Source organism: Pelodiscus sinensis, chromosome 21, assembly GCF_049634645.1.
Source record: "Pelodiscus sinensis isolate JC-2024 chromosome 21, ASM4963464v1, whole genome shotgun sequence".
Lineage (NCBI taxonomy): Eukaryota > Metazoa > Chordata > Testudines > Trionychidae > Pelodiscus > Pelodiscus sinensis.
Genome location: NC_134731.1, coordinates 15,005,560 through 15,026,527, shown reverse-complemented (window position 1 = coordinate 15,026,527; position 20,968 = coordinate 15,005,560). Strand labels below are relative to the sequence as shown.

The 20,968-nt window shown below is 49.8% G+C and overlaps 1 protein-coding gene and 1 long non-coding RNA gene across 4 annotated transcripts; one reads left to right on the top strand and one right to left on the bottom strand.

Moving 5' to 3' along the window:
- Positions 1-1,997: 1,997 nt before the first annotated feature.
- On the top strand, positions 1,998-12,139 carry LOC142819269 (uncharacterized). 2 transcript variants are annotated; one of them, XR_012897096.1, is made up of 7 exons: positions 1,998-2,112; positions 4,315-4,478; positions 4,639-4,875; positions 7,108-7,218; positions 9,357-9,591; positions 11,607-11,719; positions 12,025-12,139. It is a non-coding gene; the product is annotated as an uncharacterized LOC142819269 (long non-coding RNA). The 2 variants fall into 2 exon arrangements; XR_012897095.1 differs by having other exon boundaries at positions 11,604-11,719.
- RHBDD2 (rhomboid domain containing 2) lies at positions 10,310-20,514 on the bottom strand. 2 transcript variants are annotated; one of them, XM_075904932.1, is made up of 4 exons: positions 20,291-20,514; positions 18,316-18,717; positions 17,740-17,890; positions 10,310-16,469 (listed from the first exon to the last, which is right to left on the bottom strand). In XM_075904932.1, the coding sequence occupies exons 1-4, from the start codon at positions 20,466-20,468 to the stop codon at positions 16,097-16,099; spliced, it is 1,104 nt and encodes a 367-aa protein (XP_075761047.1). In that variant the 5' UTR covers positions 20,469-20,514; the 3' UTR covers positions 10,310-16,096. The 2 variants fall into 2 exon arrangements, with proteins under 2 accessions (XP_075761047.1, XP_006113358.2); XM_006113296.4 differs by lacking the exon at positions 20,291-20,514 and adding an exon at positions 19,829-20,105.
- Positions 20,515-20,968: the final 454 nt, after the last annotated feature.

The following is a 20,968-nucleotide window of genomic DNA, read 5'->3' as shown; positions in this document are numbered from 1 at the left end:
GTGTGAAGAAGCACTTCCTTGTATTTGTTTTAAACCTGCCGCCCATTAGTTTAATTTGGTGGCCCCTAGTTCTTATATTATGGGAACAAGTAAATAACTTTTCCTTATTCGCTGTCCTCACTGTGATGGGCGGTGTGTGAGCAGCCCGGGTGGGCACGCCCATGCTAGCTAGGTTCATGCCAGCATGGCTAAAATTAGCAGGGACCACAGCCGTGGGATGCCTGCCCAGGTCCAAGCCTATCTGGAACATGGAGTATGCACTGTGTTTCTGGCCCACGCCTCTGAGTCTTCACAGCTATTTTTAGTTGCACTAGCTGGCTTAAAGCTAGCATGGGTCTGCCTACCCACGCTGCCCTCACACCTCTGGTGGCAACGTAGCCCCTCCCAAAACTCCACTGCCTACTGGAACGTACTGCTAAGGAGGCGAGTGAAGCGGCCCAGGAATAGGACATCCATGAACTGAGAACACAGGCCGGGGGTCCCATGGGTCCATAAACCGGGGCTGAGTGTTGGTGCAAGTCTGGGCTGCCTCTTCCCCACCCAAACGAGGTGGTTTTGCATTGGGACAGCACAGAGAGTTGGATTCAGTTGAGGTCAACACTAAAGTGACCAGGTTTGGGAGAGAGGGGCCTTACAGGGCTGACCTCAGCTACTTTCATGAAAGAGTCCACAGGCTTTTGCACTATTGCGCAGTTTCTAAACTCAGTTGACATTCGTTGGAGAGTCAATAAAGTTCTTGCGGAGAGTCCAAAGTGTGTCAGATTCCAACCAGGAGTCGGGCTAGACCAGAGTGGCATTCTGGGTCAAAGGCTCCTGCTCTCTAAGTTCAGCAGCTGTTCTGGGTTAGTCCAGGGAGGCCAGATATCCAGGTTACACATCATAGGAGCTTGGGACTATGCAGGACATCCTGGGGATGTGCTCAGAGTGGCGCCCAGGGTAATGTCCGAACACAACAGCCATGATAAGGAGCTAGCTAAAGAGCTCAGTTGCTGGGTGGGAGCAGGCAGGCACAGCCCAAGGGCCCTCAGGGGCAGCCCTAGACTAGCTGCCAGCAACTGGTGCCCTAGGCAAACCATGCAATTGGCGCCCCCACCTCCAAACCCCTCAATGATATTGCGCCACCCTTTGGTGCCCTATTTAACTTGGTGCCCTAGGCGACAGTCTCGTTCGCCTATATGGACGGGCCGCCCCCGAGGGCCATAGACAGGGAGAGGAAAAGTCACAAAGGGCTGGGGTCAGACGGAGAGCTGGCTGGAAAGACCAGTTGGTGGAGATCTGCTTTCAGATGTGCTCAGGTGCCCAGTTCCTAAAAGGCCTGCATGTTCACATCATGGAACCCAGCCTCACCGTGGGCTCTCACTGGGATCTCTGCGGGTGGCTCAACAGAGAGGTCACGGATGGATGGGCCGTGGTGCATGACCTCTTACCACATGCCACCGCATAGTCCTGGCCCATCACCAGGGGACAGCATGGAGAAAGGTAGCCTGGCTGCTGCCCAAGCAGGGGAGAAATCCAAGGTTCTGGCTCCAAGGCTGTTGAGGGAGCATCCAAGTACATTTTATTCCAAAGACCAATCCTGACTGTGTTCTGAGCCCAAAGGAAATCCTTCCCCATCCCACCAGAGAGGAGCCCGTCTGGAACTCACTCTCCTCCCTCTGTTGCAGGTGGCTGGGGCGTTTGGCAGGAGTGCACTGAACAAAAGCCACCAGGGCTTGGCTGTGCTGGGCACTGAGGTAGGTGCAGTAGCCTGGCGTACTTCACACAGGCCCGCCAACGAGAGGGGGGAGAGGCAAAGGGGGCAATGACCCTGGAATGGCAGCTGAGAGCCTGGAGCCCTTTAAATCACCATGCGGCGCAGTCTGGGTGACTGCTCTGGCCCCGCCCCTTCTACGCAAGGCCCCGCCCACCTTGCCCAGGGGCCGGGCAAGGCTGTCAGCTCCCCTGATGTCACAATGCTGGTTCATCACACAGCTATAGTTCTGCACTGTGTTGACAATAGTGGTGGGCAGACTTACAAAGCCTCGACACAGCCTCCCCGGCTTAATCCATCTGGCTGCAAATCTCCTGAGAGCCCCTGGACTTTGGGATCTGTGTGGCTCTGAAGTGCTGCAGGTGAGAATCGCAGAGCTTCTGCTTTGTGCGGTGCGGAAGGGCCTGAAAATGACCTGAACCAAACCCAAAGCTCAAATGAGCTTCTTTGATCCAGTGTTGGGTCAGATCCTTCTTTGACCAGAACCAGTGCCTTAATGAAAACAGCCACCTTTCCCGAACCCACAATGCACAGACATTTGTCGCCACAAGAAGTCATCATTGCTCAAGTCTGCAGGCGTGTTCTGCTCACTGCGCACCAGCTCGCTCTCTCTTGTGATCCGTGCTAATAACGTGCAAGGTGCTGTACAATGCACACAGGTCAACTAGCCTGCTCTGGTGGCCTTATATTCTAGCACACTGGCAAACTGAGGATAGGATACACTGGGAAAATTAGAGGTGGGAATAACATGGTGCATGTTTCTTTCTCTCCTTTCCTACTCCCCTTCCTCTTATCCACTGCATGGATCTGAGATGTAGCCAGGCAGCTTAACTGGACTTAAAGTGTAGTATTGCTGTGTCACAAAGATCACATCTGGACTTTCCCAGAGTTTGGCCCAGGGCTCTGGTTTGGCTGATTATACATGAAATAGCTAGTTGGGAAGGCTGAGGCCTGATCTCAACTCTCCCAGGGTCATAGTATGAAACCTGGCTCTAGGGCTTTGGTTTGTGCCCTTCGCTGGAAAATCTCCCCACCCATCAGAAACCTCATGCACGAAGAGTTAAGGAATCACAAGTCTTTTACCACAGAACCCTGCAGAAATGAAAGAGGAAGGAAATCCTAGAGCATCTCTCACCCAGCACAATCCTAGATCTAGAGTGTCTGCCCACTACCCTCTGACACACTTGACACGGCTTGCAAACACTCTGTCACTGCCTTCACCCTCAGCGCACCGGGCAAAGAAGCACCAAACCATGTAGAAAGAAGCAATCAGACTTCCTAGGAATGATTACAATGCATAGCCTTCTTACAATGGATTATGATTAAAACCACTAATGAAAACAAAATGAACACACATTAATTTAACACCTGAGATTTTGCTACCGGGTAAAACTTTCAGAAGTAAATGACAGGAGAATTTTACCCAGACTTAGGGTATATGTCTACACTGCATGGCTATTTTATCCCGAAATAGCTACCCCACATCTGCACAAGCCTCCCATTATTTCAAAATATTTTTCGAAATAACAGGCGTGCTATTTTGCCATCCCAGTAAATCTTGTTGCACGAAGGATAAGGAATGGCTCGAAATAGCACGTGATTTCAAAATTTGGCACTGTGTAGATGCACAGCTATTTCAAAATAGATTGGAAATAATATGCAATTTGCAAAGTGCAAATTGTGCATCTTATTTGAGTTTAAGGTGCTGTGTAGATGCACCCTTAGACTCCTATGTGCAAAGAGCCATAGACATGAGAGACCAGATTTATAAAGGTATTTAAGCACCTACAGATGGAGATTGGCACTAGCAGGATGTTCAAAAGCACTAGGTGCCTAGTTCCCATTGATTTCAAGTGCAGGTGTTCAGGAATTTCTGCAAATTCTACTGGGTGTCTATTTGCGTAGGTAGGTGCCTAAATGCCTTTGTGAATAGCTAAGAATCTGACGTTTCAGTAAAAGTCAATGGGATGTGGGTTCCTAAGTCACTTAGGTACTGTTGAAAATGTCACTCTCATGCAAGGCATATATTGTAAGGAATATATTTGCCAGAGGGACTGGAATGGAAGGCCAGAGCTGTACAGTACATTACAGGAGAAGGCGATGAAAGGAATTATTAGACTGGCTCTTGCAAACTGGCCCAGAGAGACCCCGCGGGTGCCATTCGGAGAACCTGGCTCTCTGTCCGCCATCGGGGCCCGGGTTGGAGAGGTGCCATGTGCAGCCAGCGCTGTGGCCGCTCTGCACCTGCAGCGGCTCGTGGCATGGTTGTTGTTTCATGGCACTGTCTGGGGAACATGCGGATTGTCTCAACCAAGTCCTGAGACCGGAACATCTGGCACCGTACAGGTCGATCCCCCTTGACATTTGGGCTGCAGTGTGCCAGGTGCCTCAGCAGGGAGGAAGTCCGCAGCCCGGTCTAGCAGGTACCACCCACAGCCAGAGTCACACCTCTGACGCAGGCAGAGTGGATTATGCGTAACGGGGGCATCTGTTCCCAAAGGGGAATGGGTCAGAGCTGAGCAGCGGCCATTTTCCTGCCGTTGCCACCTCTGCTTCTGCTGCAGCCCGAGGCCCTTCACGGCGCACTTCCGGCTGTGGTTCAGCAGTGGCATGGAAACGGCAGCGAGGCTCAGCCAGGCCACGGTGGCGCATGAATTGGCCCAAAGCTAACAGGCCACCTGGGACAAAGCAGAAATGTCCCTGGACATCGGCAGCGTGCTGGCGAGAGGTGAGCGTGTTTCCCTAGCCCTGCCCCTCTGCCGTCCTTAGGCTGGCGGTAGGTAGCCGGGCCTGGAATGCAGCCTGCAGTTTCCACCTGGGTTAGACCAGAAACAAGCCCTCAGTACCACAGCAGGCACCATGCTCTCCCCGCTGCCTTGTCCCTTTAGCACACAGAGCGGCAGAGTGAACAGCGAGGCCTGGCCCATGCTGAGGTGCTGTGGAATGTGCCTCTGGCTGAGGAATGCACCAGGACCTGCTCCTGCTCCCATTAAAGTCCATGTGAAAAATGCCCTTTGACGGCTGAAGTACAGAAAAAGAGAGACACCCCCTGCCCAGGAGGCAGAGACTGTCTGGCTATGAAGCTAAGGAGAGCAGACATCACCAGCCCGCCCTGGGAAGACGAGGTAAGGGAGCCCTGGCAGGGTAAAAAAATAGCTGAGGAGCCCACAGATTCTCCCCCAGTGAGAAGAGCACATCTGGCCTTGGATGGCTCCATCACCATCACCTCACTGTCTTTAACGGGCTTTTCCTCACAGCCGGTATCCCATTCTCCAGGAGGGGAACTGAGGCCCCAAGACAGACTGACTTGCTCAAAGTCACACAGGAGTGTGTGGTAAGGCAGGGATTTGAACCTGGCTCCCCCAAGTCCCAGGCTAGGGCTGTACCCACTATCCCACAAGTAGTCCCCCCCAAACCACCCACCCAAGCTTGCACCCCACCCAGGGGCTACGTCTAACCCCATTGTTTTTGCAGAAGCCATGCCCTCCCCCCCATGGCAAACTCTCCGGCTGTGTCTAGACTGGTAAGTTTTTCCGCAAAATCAACTGATTTTGTGGAAAAACTTGCCGGCTGTCTACACTGGCCATTTGAATTTCCGCAAGAACACTGACGATCTCATGTAAGATTGTCAGGGTTCTTGCAGAAATACTGAGCTGCTCCCGTTCGGGCAAAAGCCCTCTTGTGCAAATCATTTGAGCAAAAGGGCCAGTGTAGACAGCACAGTGCTGTTTTCCTCAAAAAAGCCCCGATCAGGAAAATGGCAATCGGGGCTTTTTTGTGGAAAACTGCGTCTAGATTGGCCATGGACGCTTTTCCGCAAAAAGTGCTTTTGTGGAAAAGCATCCTGCCAATCTAGACGTGCTTTTCCGAAAATGCTTTTAACAGAAAACTTTTCTGTTAAAAGCATTTTCGGAAGATCACGCCAGTGTAGACGTAGCCCCCATGTTACTCACCCTGACCCAGGCGCAGTGGGTGAAGGCCCAGCTGGGGAAGGCAAGGCCCAATCGGCCCCTTCCACTTGAGTTCCTAGCACATTCCAATGAGTCCACATTCCAGGATCTAAAACCCCATTTACCATCTTGATGACCAAAGGGGCTCTATTGCCCTACAGCGGCAGCCACTGCACAGAGCGCACCAGGAAGATTTGGCCTCTTCTGAAATTTCCCCAGGCTCCTTTCGGCCAGTCCCAGCGAAGCAGAATCAGACCAACCCTCCGTAGTTCTTTGGGGGTTCAAAAAAGAGATAGTTGAATGAATGAAGGACAGGTCCATCTCTAGCGATTAGCCAGGATGGGCAGGGAGGGCTTTCCCTAGCCTCTGTGAGTCAGAGGCTGGAAATGGGTGACAAAGGAGGGATCACTTGATAATTCCCTGTTCTGTTCATTCCCTCTGGGGGACCGGGCATTGGCCACTTGTCAGAAGACAGACCATTGAGCTAGATGGACCTTTGATCTGACCCAGTGTGGCCATTGTTATGGTGTCTTGTTTGTGTCCATTTTTCTCTCTCTGCTCCTTTGTCTGGAAGATCATTCAGGCAGGGATGGTCTCCAGGCCTGACCTGCACACAAGCTTGCACTAGTTTAAGTGAAGCAGGGCTCTCCCAGCTGTAATGCATGATATGATTTTATACCCTTTCCATTACACTAGGGCTACGTCTACATTGGCATGATCTTGTGCAAATACTTGTTAACGCAAGAGTTCTTGCATTAAAGTATTTGCGCAAGAGAGCGTCTACACTGGCATGTGCCTTTGCACAAGAGATGTGCTTTTGCGCAAGAGCATCCGTGCCAGTGTAGACGCTCTCTTGCGCAATAAAACTCCAATGGCCATTTTAACCATCAGGTTTTCTTGAGCAAGGAATTCATGTTGCCTGCCTACACTGGCCTCTTGCACAAGAACAGTTGCGCAAGAGGGCTTATTTCTGAGCGGGAGCATCATAGTTCTTGTGCAAGAAGCACTGATTTCACACATTAGAACGTCAGTGTTCTTGCGCAAGAACTCCCCGCCAGTGTAGACAGGCAGCATGTTTTTGCACAAAAGCGGCCACTTTGGCACAAGATTGTGCCAATGTAGACACAGGCTAGGGCAAAAAGCTACACAGACATTCATTGTTCAGTTCAAACCAGCCGTAGAAGAGCTTACTTGATCCTGGGATTGGCCCAGTGCTGCAGCGTGGCCGCGAGACCCGCATTAGAAAAATCCCAGACATTTTTAGATATTGAAAAACCTGGCCAGAGTAGGGTTACCAGATGGTTTCAACAAATATACCGGACAGACTTGACATTACATCACAATCAACATTACATCTATTTAGAAAATATCAGACATTTATATTTTCTCAATTTGTTTCCTGAACAGAAAGCTCAAATACTGGACTGTCCGGTTCAAAACCAGACACCTGGCAACCCTACCAGATGGAGATTTAAGAAGTGAAAAGGAGGACATGTCCGAGAAAAGAACGGATTTCTGGTAACCCTAACGGGACACATGCTTTGGGAGAAGAGCTAATGTTGGTTAGGGAGGTGTGTGGCTATGATGAGAGAACTACTTTTGCAGGCGTATCTCCAGGAGGGGGCCTCACGAGCATGTCTATCCCAGCAAAGGCTCTGCCATATAGACAAGTCCCTAAATGGATTGAAGAACTGATTTAAGATGCACTGAAATAGGCCACACTTAAACTGAAATAAGTAGCAGCACAGGGAGTTGCTCTAATTGGATCTAAATTAGTATGTAGAGCAGGCCTACATTTCAGTTTGATAGCGTCTCATTCTGATTTGACTTCATTCAGGAAAAAAAAATATTGCATGAAGTTAAATGAAAATATGTCCACACGGGGCTGTGAGCCAGTTTAACTAAACTACTTTAACAACCTGGCAACCCTGTGCCATCTGAGTGTGTAGACAAGGGCTCATTCTGTCTGTGTGGCTGTGTCTAGACTGGCAAGTTTTTCTGCAAAAGCATGTGCTTTTGGGGAAAAACTTGCCAGCTGTCTACACTGGCTACTTGAATTTCCACAAGAACACTGACGATCTCATGCAAGATTGTCAGTGTTCTTGCGGAAATACTGTGCTGCTTCCGTTCAGGCAAAAGCCCTCTTGCGCAAATCATTTGCGCAAGAGGGCCAGTGTAGACAGCACAGTACTTTTCACGCAAAAAAGCCCCGATGGCTAAAATGGCGATCAGGGCTTTTTTGCGCAAAACTGTGTCTAGATTGGCACGGACGATTTTCCGCAAAAAGTGCTTTTCTGGAAAAAAAAGCATTTCCGGAAAATCATGCCAGTCTAGACGTAGCCTGTGTGTATAGCATCTGGCATCGCCAGGTTGCACCTGATTCCCATTAGATTATGGTAATTGCTCATTGGAACTCACGCATGGGTGACACCAGTGCACAGTAGCCGTGGCAAGCCACAGTGTGGGAGCATGGAAACCCAGCATGTGCAGGAAGCCTCATCTCCGAGCACTGGGTGCAGAGCATGGCGAGTTGTGTCCCCACCAAGTGCATGGCAGGGAAATCCATCAGCCTGTCTCTTCCTTGCTCCTTTTAATTGAGGGGAGGAAGTTCTATACCTGATACCTGGACCCAGCTGTGGAGATCAGTCAGGGAGCATTAAGGTGTTGGATGTGCAAATAAGCCACATGAATTGCTCTGGGCCACATTGGTAATAGATCTCACACCCTGATGCAGCCATTTGTCTTGAAGGATCTCACACCACTACCAGTCCTGCAATGGAAGGCAGCAGCTGTCTATCCGCACGTAGGCCAGGAAGCAAAGCAAGGAATGTCATTCCCTACTGATATTGCAAAGGCATTACAGGGCGGGAAGGGGGTAATTAATTACCCAGAGAGGAATAACTAGGACACTCCATGTACCATCCCAGCCTGTTTCAAGTGAGCACAGGTGATCATTGGCTTTGTTTCATCTGCCAGTCTTAGGTCTTTACTAAGAATGACCTGCTTGGGTAAGTCAGGCCTTGGTTATATGGAGCACAAAGATCCTTGTGGCTTGCTTGGGACCTAGAGGCTTGAGCAGAGATGGAGGGGTCATTGCCCTGGGCACGGTACACCCAGTGACAGCAGTGTCTTCCTTGGGGTATTTAGTGACAAAATAGAGAGGCTGAAACACAAAATTTCATCAACAGAGAGAAACTGAAGCACAGAGGAGCCATCCCTGGAAAAGGTTCTTCCTTTCAATTTCAGTGCCAGTTAGGAGCCAAAATACCATCGAGGCTCTGGGCCAGAGAGTCTAAAGGCCAGATTTTCCAAGGGGTTGTCTAAAGACGCAGATAGACACCTCACGGTCTTTCCAAAGCATCTCCATGAATGAAGTGTCCAGTTCTGATTAACTGATGGGCACGAGGCTCCTCAACCTCTTTGGAAATCTGACCCTAAGTGACTTGCCCAGGGAGAGACAGAGTGTCTGTGGCAGAGCCAGAAATCCAACACAGATCTCCAGCGTCTCAGTCCAGTGTCTTCACAGCAAGTCCATCTCTTCTTGTCTTACCTGCCTTTGGCCCATGGAAGCTGAGAGACGCGGCCAAACCTAGACATCAGCTGTCCTCTGTGATGCATTTGCCCTGTATAACCCTCCCTCTCTTTTCTTTTGTCAGCGCACCCTCAGCATATTCCGTACAGCTGGGAACACACCCCAGGGGTGGGACCAGCGGTTGGTGGCTAGGGTCATCCATCACCTTGGCTACACTTGCTTTCCCAGTACCCTCAACATTGCCTTGATCCAGCTGGCAGAATCAGTGCCATTCACCTTCACCATTCAACCCATCCGTCTTACCAAGCCTCGTCACCATGTGCCATCACAGACCACGTGCTGGTTCCAAACCAATAGTGGTAAGGGAGGAGCGCCTGGTACTAGGCCTTTAAATAAGTGTGGGTACAGATTTCACGCTGGGTGGAAATAAAGGGGAAATCCTTTGGGACGTCACTCCTCCAGCTGAGGAAAGGGGGTGCAGAAGGAGCAGTGAGGATAGGGGCACTGCTGTCACTTCTGATAGTTGGGAAGCACTACATGCCTTTGGGGCTCAGCTTCCAGAGAGACAAGGGTCAGGCATGTACCAGAGGTGGCATGTGGGGGTTAGGGCCCTGGTGATGCAACCGATCACCTGCCTCCAGCAGCAATTGCACAACTGCAGCCCTGATCTGCTTGGCATGCCTGTAAATGTTATCTAGCCTGCTGACCCAGCGTGCAGTGCTGGCAGGTGAGACGTTTGGGCTGGGCTCCAGCTCCACTCGTTTGCCCCGAGAAGTGTTGCACGCGAGGGGAGGAAGTGCGGCTCAAGTGACCTTGGGGGCTCAGCAAGAGACACTGAGGCCAGCTGTCCTCAGCCAGCGAAGGGGATGCTGACAAAGGGGACACGCACACAGGAGTTGGTCCAAGTTACGTTTATTGTCCAGGCACCTGTGCTGGAAGGCTTCCCCTTTGGAAGAGTGGAAAATCCGCCAGGAATGCTTCCAAGGGACAAAACTCCCTTGAGAGAAAGCAAGAGCAGAGGCTATGTATTTACGCACAAGCACTGAGCTACCACAGATTTCAGAGAGATTTTTTTAAAAAGTAATTCCTCTTTTAATTCTCTGGCTCCCCTGTGAGGAAAAATGGTAGAGTGCAGCTTGCAACCAGCAACTCTGCTGTGAGGGGAGAAAATACACTTCAGCACTAGGTATGTAAAATCCCATTTAACTAGCTAACCAGTTAAACATTAAGTTTAACTGGGGAGTGGTTAGGGGGCCAAGCTGAAGTGGCAGCCCCATGTAGGGGCCTGGCAGGGCTGGAGCAGCCCTTCACCTCAGCCAAACACAGCCAGGGCTGCTCCCTGGGTACTAGTTAACCATTGCTTGGTAAGCATCACCCATTAACATCCCTATGCAGCACATGATCCTTTATACCCATTTCCTTGTGCCTGCAGTGCAGTAGATTCCTCGTTCACTCCTCCCTTATACTCTTCCCTTTGTGTGACCCTATTCTCTGTCCCTTACCCCTTTGCTATGAGGAGTTTAGAAAGAGCTGAACTGAATTTCAACATTGTGAATTTCCCTTTATAGTGAGGTAGGAAGAAAGGCCAGAACTGCAAAGGCATTTAGGCACCTCTCTTCCAGACCTGTGAGGATTAGCAAAGGTTTGCAGCAAACCAACATCTCACCAGGAGGTCCCACTGAGATTTGAACAGATTGCAGGGCTCAAAGCCCTGCATGCTGATGCTGACCCTTACCCCAGAGCACCTACAGGAGCTGAATCAAAGTCCTCCATGAAGGCAGTGAATCCAAATGGGGAGACTAATTCCAGTGCTGGTGACATTGCCATTTAGAGAAAAGCTGTTCTGTAGAAACAATGACTTGGCTAATGCAGGTCACCCATTTTATATAGCTGAATATATCGTAGTGACTGGGATGCTGAAGGGGGAGGAAACAGGATCTGTCCAAATCATGGAAAAATAGGAGACAATTTGCCAGGGTAAGAAACACGAGTTTTTGAAAAAAATAGAAGTTAGTGATATTGCAAATTCCTATAAGAGGGATCATCTCCAGGGAGCTTGAGGCAAACACGGATATGCAGCCATCACTAACGAGATTCCCGTGAGAACTCTTCTGCTCGATCGCTGAGCAGGTAGCCCTGTGATGTTTTATTTGGGAGGGAACGGTCTTAGAGTGTTTTTCCAGCAGGTGCAGTAATGCAGCTGGAAAAAGAGAACTGCTTGGATTAGCATAAATGAAAATGCTTAGCTAGAGATCAGACACCACAAGTTTAAGTTTGACAAACTACTGTAGGTCCTAAGAGGGCTGGTTCTGCTCTGGGGCTAGGCGAATGGTCAGCCATAACTTCAAAGCTTGCTTGGTTTTCTTCCCAGCAGCTGCCCCCCATGCACTTGAATGGACTGTAGCATCTGCTGAGAGCTGTCCTCACCTGACCAACGACGGAGCAACATGTACCCAGAATTCTCTGCCCATGCAGCCAGTGCCCCAGGTACTGTCTTCTGCCTCTGGTGTTACCCTCCATCACTGCAAGTCCTGTCAGCCACCATCCTCTGCCCTCCCATGTGATTGTACTACCAGGATGCTCATGATAGGACCAGCCCTTGCTGCCAACAGATTTGGATGGTGATTAGCTCCCTGGACGCCATCACTATGGTTGGCATCGTCATGGCCCACTTGCCTGCTGTTGATCCTGACAGCAACTGGACTGCAGCCCAGGGACCACTACACTGCCTCCCTCTCCTGTCTACCCTGTTTTGAGGGGTGATAATCATCTTTCTGGCCCTGTCTCCACAGATAGCGGCAGGAGGCGTCCTGGTGTGCCCAGGAAAGAATGAGATAGTTTACATTGAAGGAATCATTCCATCCATGATAAAAACCACGCCTGGCACCCCTACACTGCATTCACTAGGGTCGCACCTTTTGTGCCGTGGATGCAACCCTACCTTCTCACTTGACAATGGGGCTTCCCAGTCCCTGCTGCTCTGCTCTTCAGCTAACCGATGGAGCTACATTGCCCGCACGGGTTTTATAGGTATGTGAGTATTTTCAGACGAGATTGCACACGCCGTGTCCTCCTTTGAAAATGCAACATGTACCAGAGAGCCTGCAGGCCCATTCATAAGACGACTTCATTTCCTAGCTACTGGTAGAAAGGGTCTAGTGATCTAGTAAAGATGCAGTTTATGTGTTTGTGCTTGTTTCTGCCATGAAAAGACTGACCTGGGTGCCGTATATCTTAAAACTGATCCTTCATGGCTTGCAACTCTGAAAATGAGGTAGATCAGTCAGATTGCTTTAGCCCAGTGGGACCAAATTCATTGCCGAAGGAACTCCTTTGAATCCAGCGGCGTCACAGCAGGAAGGAGTTAGGCTCATGACGTACCATTCCAATTGTCCATCAACAGAGTTGTTTTTGTAGCGCATGTATTGTGTCTGTGCTGCTGAAGTCAACTGCCTTGCACACTGAGTGGTCTAGGCATGTACAGAGCTTACACTTTGCACGTTATCTGGTAAAGATTCCCTGAGTGAACATTTTACTGCCTGACTATAAAAATGAGGCCAGAAAAATCAGCAGGCACAAGGGTAACATTGTGACATTAAGCTTCCTCTGTTAACATGCTGCCAGCAGCATTAACATACTCATTACTGCGTGATGGAACAGCAGAGGATTTCCAGCAAGGCTTCATCAATACTAGAGTCAAAGGAAAATCAATAAAAAACACTGAGGAAGAACTGAGGAGAGAGAGGGGCAATCACTGGACACATGAACCAATTTTATATAGAAACATTTTACCCTGCTGCAGTAGCCTCCTATAGCCCTGATCTCAAATTGCTTTAGTGCATTTAGCCACACACCACATAGGTGGATAGATACAGGTTGGATCTCCCTAGTCCCTCACCAATCCCAAACGCAGGAGTTTGCCAAACCAAAGGAGGTGAATTCCAGCCCCTCTGCTAACAGACTAGGGGCTCTCCCAAGGTCCATCAGCAAACCCAGCTGGGCTCCCCGGATCCGTGCCCCCACCCACCTCCACCGTCAGCCCCAGCCACCAGCCCGGGTTCGCCACCGGGCTCCCTGCCGACCAGTTCTGCCACCAGCCTCAGCCGTCCAGCTCTGCCATCAGTCCCAGCCATTGGGCTCCCAGGGCTCTGATCCAGGGACTGGCAGTGGAGCCGGGCATGGTCCTGCCGGATGTTGCCAAACCATAGAGCAACATCTAGGAGGGTTTATGTTCCCTATGATCTCTGCAGTAACAACTTTCACCAGTGGTGTGTGGCTTCACCAACTAGCATGTTGTAGCTTGCCAGCCTTCACCTGGTTAGCAGTGGAGCTACACCAGGAATGAATGGGATCCCCAGACACTACACAAGACACCAGGTTTTGATTCTGGCCAGGAAATCAGATAAGGCTACGGAGTCATTTGCTTTTCAAATTATATTAAAAGGTAACATTTCACAGGGAAAGGCACAGAAAACAGCCAGTACCAAGGCTCATCTCCATGCTACACTCTCAGCAGTGTTCTTCCATGATTTGGAAATAGTTTTTGTAGAGCTTATTGGCAAAAGGCCTCACACTTATCAGTGACCCCCAGTAGGGTAGAAATAAGCATGTGTTTGACTGATTAACCACTCACCCTCCTAACTTTTTCCCTATCTTTAATGTTTCTTCCAGACTGTTAAACAAAATCAGAACAAACACTCTAGAAAAGCACTTCCTTTGTCCTTCTGCATTCAATACAGTCACAGTACGAATGCTCCCTGCTCCGAGGGAATGGGCACGCCCTCACATGAGTTGCCTTTTAAAATTTGGTAGTACACAAGGAATTGTAGTGTTCACCAAGGAGATTGGAACACCAGCCATCTCCAGCAGTAGCGCACACACAGGGGCAGCCCGTCCACATAGGCGAACTAGGTGGTCGCCTAGGGCGCCAAGTTAAATGGGGGCGACAAATGGTGGAGCAATATCATTGAGGGGCTTGCACACTGAGTGGGGGGGCCGATTGCACGGTTCGTCTAGGGCACCAGTTGCTGGCAGCGAGCCTAGGGCTGCCCCTGCGCACACATATTGTGAGATCAGTCATATCATCTTCACCTGTCCAGGAACATCCATTTTCACATGTGGGGCAGGGCTGGATTAGCAAGGAGTGGCACAAGGTTCCAATTTTGTACCTCAATCCTCTCTGAATGGCAATAACCTTAAGACGATGAGTAGTCCTGTGGCTTAGGGTATGTCTACGCTGCACTCCTCTTTCGAGAGAGAAATGCAGCTGAGCGAAATTGCAAATGAAGCACGAATTTACAAATCTCACGCTCCATTTGCATAATGGCATCCGGGCGCTTTTTTGAAATACCCTATTTCGAAAAAAACCCGTCTTTCAAAATAACTTTTAAACCTCATTTTTTAAGGAGTAAGGCGTAAGCAATGTCAGGCACTCTGAATTATGATGACAGTTTGCATTTCATAAAACACCTTTTCTAAGTACTTCAACACACCTTAAAACATGAAGCAAATTTCATCTCCCGCTAGGAGCCAGAAATTATCCCTATTTTAGAGATGGGGAAACAAACAGATGAATGGACTTTTCATCCAGAGTCATACAGTGAGAAGTGACAGAGCTAGGAACCAGAACACAGATCTTTTGAGTCCCAGCACCCTGATGTAACTAGCAGATACTATCCACAAACTCCACTTATGTTAGCTGTCTCTGATGCTAACTCTGGCACCAAAGACCATTGTAAAAGCTCATCAAATACTGCTCAGAATGGTTAGAGTTAAATTCCATTTGATTCAGACCATTTTTAAAAGTCCCTCTGAAGGCTTAGAAAGTATTATTTTATACACCAGTTTAAGACTACCCCCATGCTCCCTTTGAAAATCCTAAATCCCTTAAATAAGATTCACCCACCCTTTCTGGAAATATTTAGGACAGCCTCATGAATCAAAGCTGGCATTGTGGGCAGTATGAAAAATTACTGTAGGTGCCTGCTCTGGAGACCATGTGATGGGAACATGACTGGGAAAAGGAGCCCATGTGGCTGATGCTAACTAGAGACTCTAGCAGATGGAGCAGCTGCTATTCTGCGTGGCCACCATATTGTTCACTTCATCCCGCCCCCGCCATCTCAACTTGGATTCCGAAGACAAAAAGGACCACTGTGATCATCTTATCTGTGCTCCTCTATAACACAGGCCCCAGAACTTTCCCATGGATGCACAAAGAACCACAAACTGTCCCAACACACAGCTTGCTGTCCCAACACACGGCTTGCAACAATGCCCTTATCAGTCCAGTCCAAGCAAAACAGTAAAAACACATCTGTCTCTTCCCCATCACCATTTAAACACTGCTCTTTAACTTGTGCCAGTTACAGAACAAGCAGGCCCCCACAAACCCAGCATTTGGGTCCTGGTCATACTGCAACTGTAAACTTCAGTCTCTGTTGTCAGGTTAAAACCCAACTAGTTCAGTGTTTTGACCATGAATGCCCATCTACACTACACTGAGTCAAGACTGTTGTAACCATGACTCTAGCTGTAGTATAAAGAGATAAGTCTGTAGCCACAAATCCACATAAGAATAAAGGACAACCAGGTAATGGTCACAGCCCCCAGCCAAGATAAAAAAGTATCAAAATTAAAAAGGAGTATAAATAAAAAAAGCCCGAGCATTGGAAAAAATGTCTATGAGCAGTCTGCACCACAGGCTGCCATCGACCGTGCAAGTGGATTCCAGTCATCCAAAACACCCTCAGTTAAAATCGGATGAATCCTTTTGAGGCAGTCTTCTTTCTCAGCAGCTCTCCACTGCAAGCTGCTCACACAATGGCCTGGGAGGGGAGAAGGGTTCTGCTCCTCTTTGGATGATCAGTCTATCTGGACTCCTGAAAGCTCTGTTGGCATTTTTGCTGCCAGGGAACCTGAAGCATGCTGAAACTTGGCCTCCAAATTCTCCATCCCTGTGAGTACCCGAGAATCAGGCAGAAACGCACCTTGGGTCAAATGGGGATCAGCTGGTTGGCAGCAGTGTCCAGGGGAGGCACCACACTGGCCCTGCACATTGAATTTTCCAAAAGCAGGGCTGGTTTGGTAAGGGGGGGAGCCGTGGATGTGCCCTGGTGTGTAGCTGTGCCAGGATCCCAGGCTCTGGGCACTGAGGTGCTGCAGTTGAACCACAGGAAGGGCTGGAGGCGAGTGATAGGAGCTCTGGGTGGGGTATGACCCTGGCACTGGATTAAACCTGAAGAGAAGAGGGGAGAGAAAAAGGACAGCATGTTCACATCTAGCATTTCCAAACTTCTACAAGCGCTCCCCTGACTACACTACTCAGTCCAAACAGGGATTAGGGTCAACCCACTCATGACAAGCTGAGATCAGCTGCCACTTCTTAGCAGCTGAATAAAAGCAGGTTGGTCAGCCACCCAATACAGGCATTTCCATGTCCCTCAATGGAGAAAATACACAGACAAAGTCTTGTGGAACAAGCATGCATGGAGCCAGTGGAAGGTAAAAATTCTGTATGCATCCTGGTGTCTCAATTTAAGGTGCGTCTCCTTTAGCTATTCACCTGCTGAGTGCTAGTTACTAGGGTTGCAGATGGTTATCCAATAAACATCACCCTCTATCGGGTGATGCTTACCGGTTACGGTTAACCGGTGGCACCAGAGGAAGCCCTGCCCGCAGGCCTGGCCCAGTGGGGTGGGGGAGGGCTCCAGCCCAGGTGAGCTAGAGCAGCTCCCCCACTCACTCCCACTGAATTGGTCAAATAGTTAAACATAACATTTAACTGGTTAACTAATTAAATGGGATTTTACAACACATCTTGGAGGTCTAAAGAAAAGAATAGGCAGTTCTGATCTGGGGGGGGGGGGGGGGAAGGGGCAGTTACTAACATACTTAATTTAAGAGTGAGAGGATCCAGAAACAGCAGCTGTTAACAGGAGGCGTGACTCAGGAGGGGAGGCATACAGGGAGATGTTCTGCACAACAGACAAAGGCTCCAGGCTGAGTACTGATCAACCTGCACGTGCAACTCACCTAAGAATGGGGAGTCACAAAGCCTACAAGTGCCAAATACTCAGAAGGACTGTTAAGCAGGGAGCTTACCAAAGGATCCCGATGCGGTAGGTCACTGGTTGTATCTTGCTCACCTCTGCCCTAGCTTGTCACATATCAACTTTTCACGTAGACAACCCCTTTGTCTCCCTTGCAAGTGTTGCCGGGGAATGTTTCAGTTTAGGGTATCTAGCAACAGTCCGAGGTATTACTATTCCAGGTATATTTGTATACCTGTAAACATGGGGAAATACTTCTGTGTTGGAGAACTCATTACAGTTATTCAACTACATAGAAGTTTAACCTATTTAAAAAAAATCCTCCTCTGTCCACTGAGATTGGAATGTTGGGAGCAAAAATGCTTTACAATGGCCTGTCATTTAGCACCACCACTTATTGTAAGGGCACCCTCCTTCTGTGATTAAGAGGAGTGTTATTGGTGTTCATGCACTTACTTCCTATTCTGGGAGGCTCTTCTCTCTGCTAAAGACCCTGGAATATACTTCAGCCCTGGTAGTCTCTTCAGCAAGCTGAACGGGAACTTCTGATCCAGTCTAGATACCAATGACTCTGGGAGATCCAAACAGAAGCAGTAACCAAGACCATCTGAGTTTAGCAGCATGTTAAGGAAAGCTGTGGAAAGTTTCCAATGCAAGGGCAGAACAGAACTAACTTTCCACATGCAACTAAATGCTGCATTTTAAAACCAAATCAAGGTTCTTCTTTATAGAATGCACAAGGCAGAAAGGCTAGAAAAAAAATCTGTTATCCCATCCTCAGTTTTCAGACCCAGTGAGTCCTGCGTTCCTTGTACACACTGAATGCAGGATGGGGTCCCTCTGAGCCAAAGCAAATCAGGTAAGAATCATTAAGCAGCATACAGAAAGCCATGAACCGGCACAGCAAAAAGCCAGTGGGTTTAAGCAATCAGAATTTAGCATTTCCCCTCCCCGCCCACTCCTTCCCCATCCCAAGCCAGGCTCCACACATGCTCTTTGCAGTTGTGAACAGATCTCTCTTGGAAAGGATACAGACTTTCCCGATGATGAGGCCACATACATTACTCAGGAAAGAGGAGTGGGGAATAAACCATGCCAAGCAGAGCACTAACCATGGCACCAGCACCATGGGAATATTAATCCCAAAGAGTGGTGCCCTTTTCATCCGTGAACGTGTAGTGGATACTGCCAACATGGCAAAAGCAACTGGTATAAATCCTTTGGCATCTTCCACCTCTGACACTCCAGAGACGACAGCCTCCAACAACAGATACAAAAAGGCTGAAGAAATGGCAAATGCACAGGTGAAAAAGAAATGCTTTACTGTGCCTACATTCTTCTCAAAGCTGCCAGCAAAGTACCAGATGATAACAGCACTGCATACCAGGGATGTCAGATCTTCATAGACAAAGATGTAGGTCACCAATCTGTGAACTGAGCAGACAGCCCATTTAGAGAGGTACAGACAGCAGTGAGTTTGCTTTAGTTCACTATTTTAAGTTTGATCAAAGGGGGAGAAAATAAACTAGGAAACCACCGGATGTTTTTGGTCCTTGGCCCAGTAACAGCATTAGGGAAAGTGTAATGGCCTGGAAATACCTTAATTGGTCTTGCCAAAGAGCTTTTAGCCTTGTCAGGATAGGAGGCACCATACCTTAATATCACATCAAGCTAATTATGATCTTAGTTCTTTCACTTCAACTATGAGACATAAGTACTGATAGTTCTTTTTTGGACCAGCAAAAGAATTTCCTGCTTGCTGACAGCACACATTTGTAAGCTATCATACATTAGAATTGCCAAGGGACCCTGGGTTTATCAGTTCTTTCTTTAGCACTAGTCTGCAACTTAACTCAGTAGGTTACAGACATACAATTTTCAAACCATGGAAAGGATTTGGTGCCTCAGCACGTCCTATTGTATGATACAACTAGTTAGGACCAAAGAAAAGGTAACAGGAATACATTTCAGAGTCAGTTAAAGAGAGCAGAAGCACAACATAAATAATTCAGTACTAGGGGGTGCAGACCATGAGGATTAAGGACATGAGTAAAAGGGGCAGAATACAAAGAACAGAAGAGCAGATCCTTGAAACTTCTGAGATCTTAGCCTCACCCTTCTACCAGAACAATTCTGGAGCTCAGGAACTTGCCTTTCACAGTACATCACATAATTACAGCTTCTAAGGTGTTAATGTTGCAACCTAGGATAGGTCCCTAGATTAGGAAAGTTCCGCATGGAGGCTACTGCGTCCCAGCATGAGAAGGGATCTTGGGGAGGGGTGTGTGACAGAGAAGGTACACAGATAGGGAGCAGGGCAGGAACTACCTAAAGTATTACACCAACCGTACAGTAACTTTGGCTGGAGAGAGACATCCCAGCTAGAAATGTAAACAAAGTTTTAAAGCAGAAACGGTGTAACTATTAAAAACCCTAGTGGTTACACGGTTAATCATTTTGGTTGGACAGGACTAAGGAGGAAAGGATTGGGGGGGGGGGGAGCCCACAGCTCCTGAGGAGCTGCCTGCTGCAGGATAAGGCTTACATTTAAGGGTCCACAGCATGGGGATGGCAGCCAGCATGCACTTCCAGGGAAGAAGAGTTTAACGGTAACAGAAACCGGCAAGCGGATGCGCATCGGTTAACCGGTTAAACGCCCAGCTCCCGGGGAGAGGTATCACTTGGCCACTGGGAGGCTCTTCCACGCAGCTGCCCAGTGGGCGGATTTCCACAGCAATGAGCCCCAGGGCGAGGAGGGACGGCCGTGTCCAGCACGTGATCAGGAGGGAGTGGAGTGGATGGTGCACTGAAGGAGCAGGGACCACGCCTATGGGGGGGGGGTCCCAAGCCAAGAGCGGGCGAGGAGCCGAAGGATTGGGGGGGGGGGGGGCCGCAGCAGAGGCGGGCACAGATGGGGAGCGGGCTCTGGGGATCGGGGGCGGGGAGGGCAGTTCCCGGGGGGCGGGGCAGGGATCCCGGCGCACCCGGGGAGGTCTCCTGGCCTCACCTTCCCCGGCCCGCACCGGCCCAGGCCGCAACGAGCAGGCGGAGGGGGCGGGCGGCTCGGCGGCCAGAGCCCTGTGCAGCAGGCCGGGCGCGGACACCAGCAGGGACAGCAGCCCGGTGAGGCAGGCGGCGGTGGGGAGGCAGGGCCAGGCCCCCGCCCAGCGGCCCGTGGCCGGCATCTTCCCCTTCGCCTCAGAGGCCCGCTTCCGGGTGAGCGGGCAGGCCCGTTCGGTTACCTTAGCAACGGGGCCCCGCCCGCAAGGCTCCGCTGCCTGCCTTAGGCCCCGCCCTCTCCTGCAGCGTGTCTCCTGCCCTGGATCGCTCAGGGTCTTGGCCCCGCGCTGGGCCAAGGGATCCCCCTGCCTGGGGTGCGAGTGACAGACACCCCCCTTCCGACTGTACCACCCCTAGGTGGTGTGTACACACACCCTCCCTCTCTGACTGTGTCTCCCCCAGGTGGTGTGTACACACACCCACGCTCTGACTGTGTCTCCCCCAGGTGGTGTGTACACACACCCTCGCTCTGACTGTGTCTCCCCCAGGTGGTGTGTACACACCCTCCCTCTCTGACTGTGTCCCCCCCAGGTGACGAGGAGTCCTGTGGCACCTTATAGACTAACAGATGTATTGGAGCATAAGCTTTTGTGGGCAAAGACCCACTTCATCAGATGCATGCGTG

Bases quoted from the DNA above. Each gene is read 5' to 3' on its own strand.
- RHBDD2 (XM_075904932.1), bottom strand. From the start codon at position 20,468: ATGCCGGCCACGGGCCGCTGGGCGGGGGCCTGGCCCTGCCTCCCCACC. The intron at 17,891-18,315 runs GTATCCTTTCCA...TGCTAAACTCAG, and splicing joins CCTCATCATCGGGAAAGTCT to ATGGTCTTGGTTACTGCTTC. The intron at 16,470-17,739 runs GTAAGTGCATGA...TCTTCTCTTCAG, and splicing joins AGAGCCTCCCAGAATAGGAA to GTTTAATCCAGTGCCAGGGT.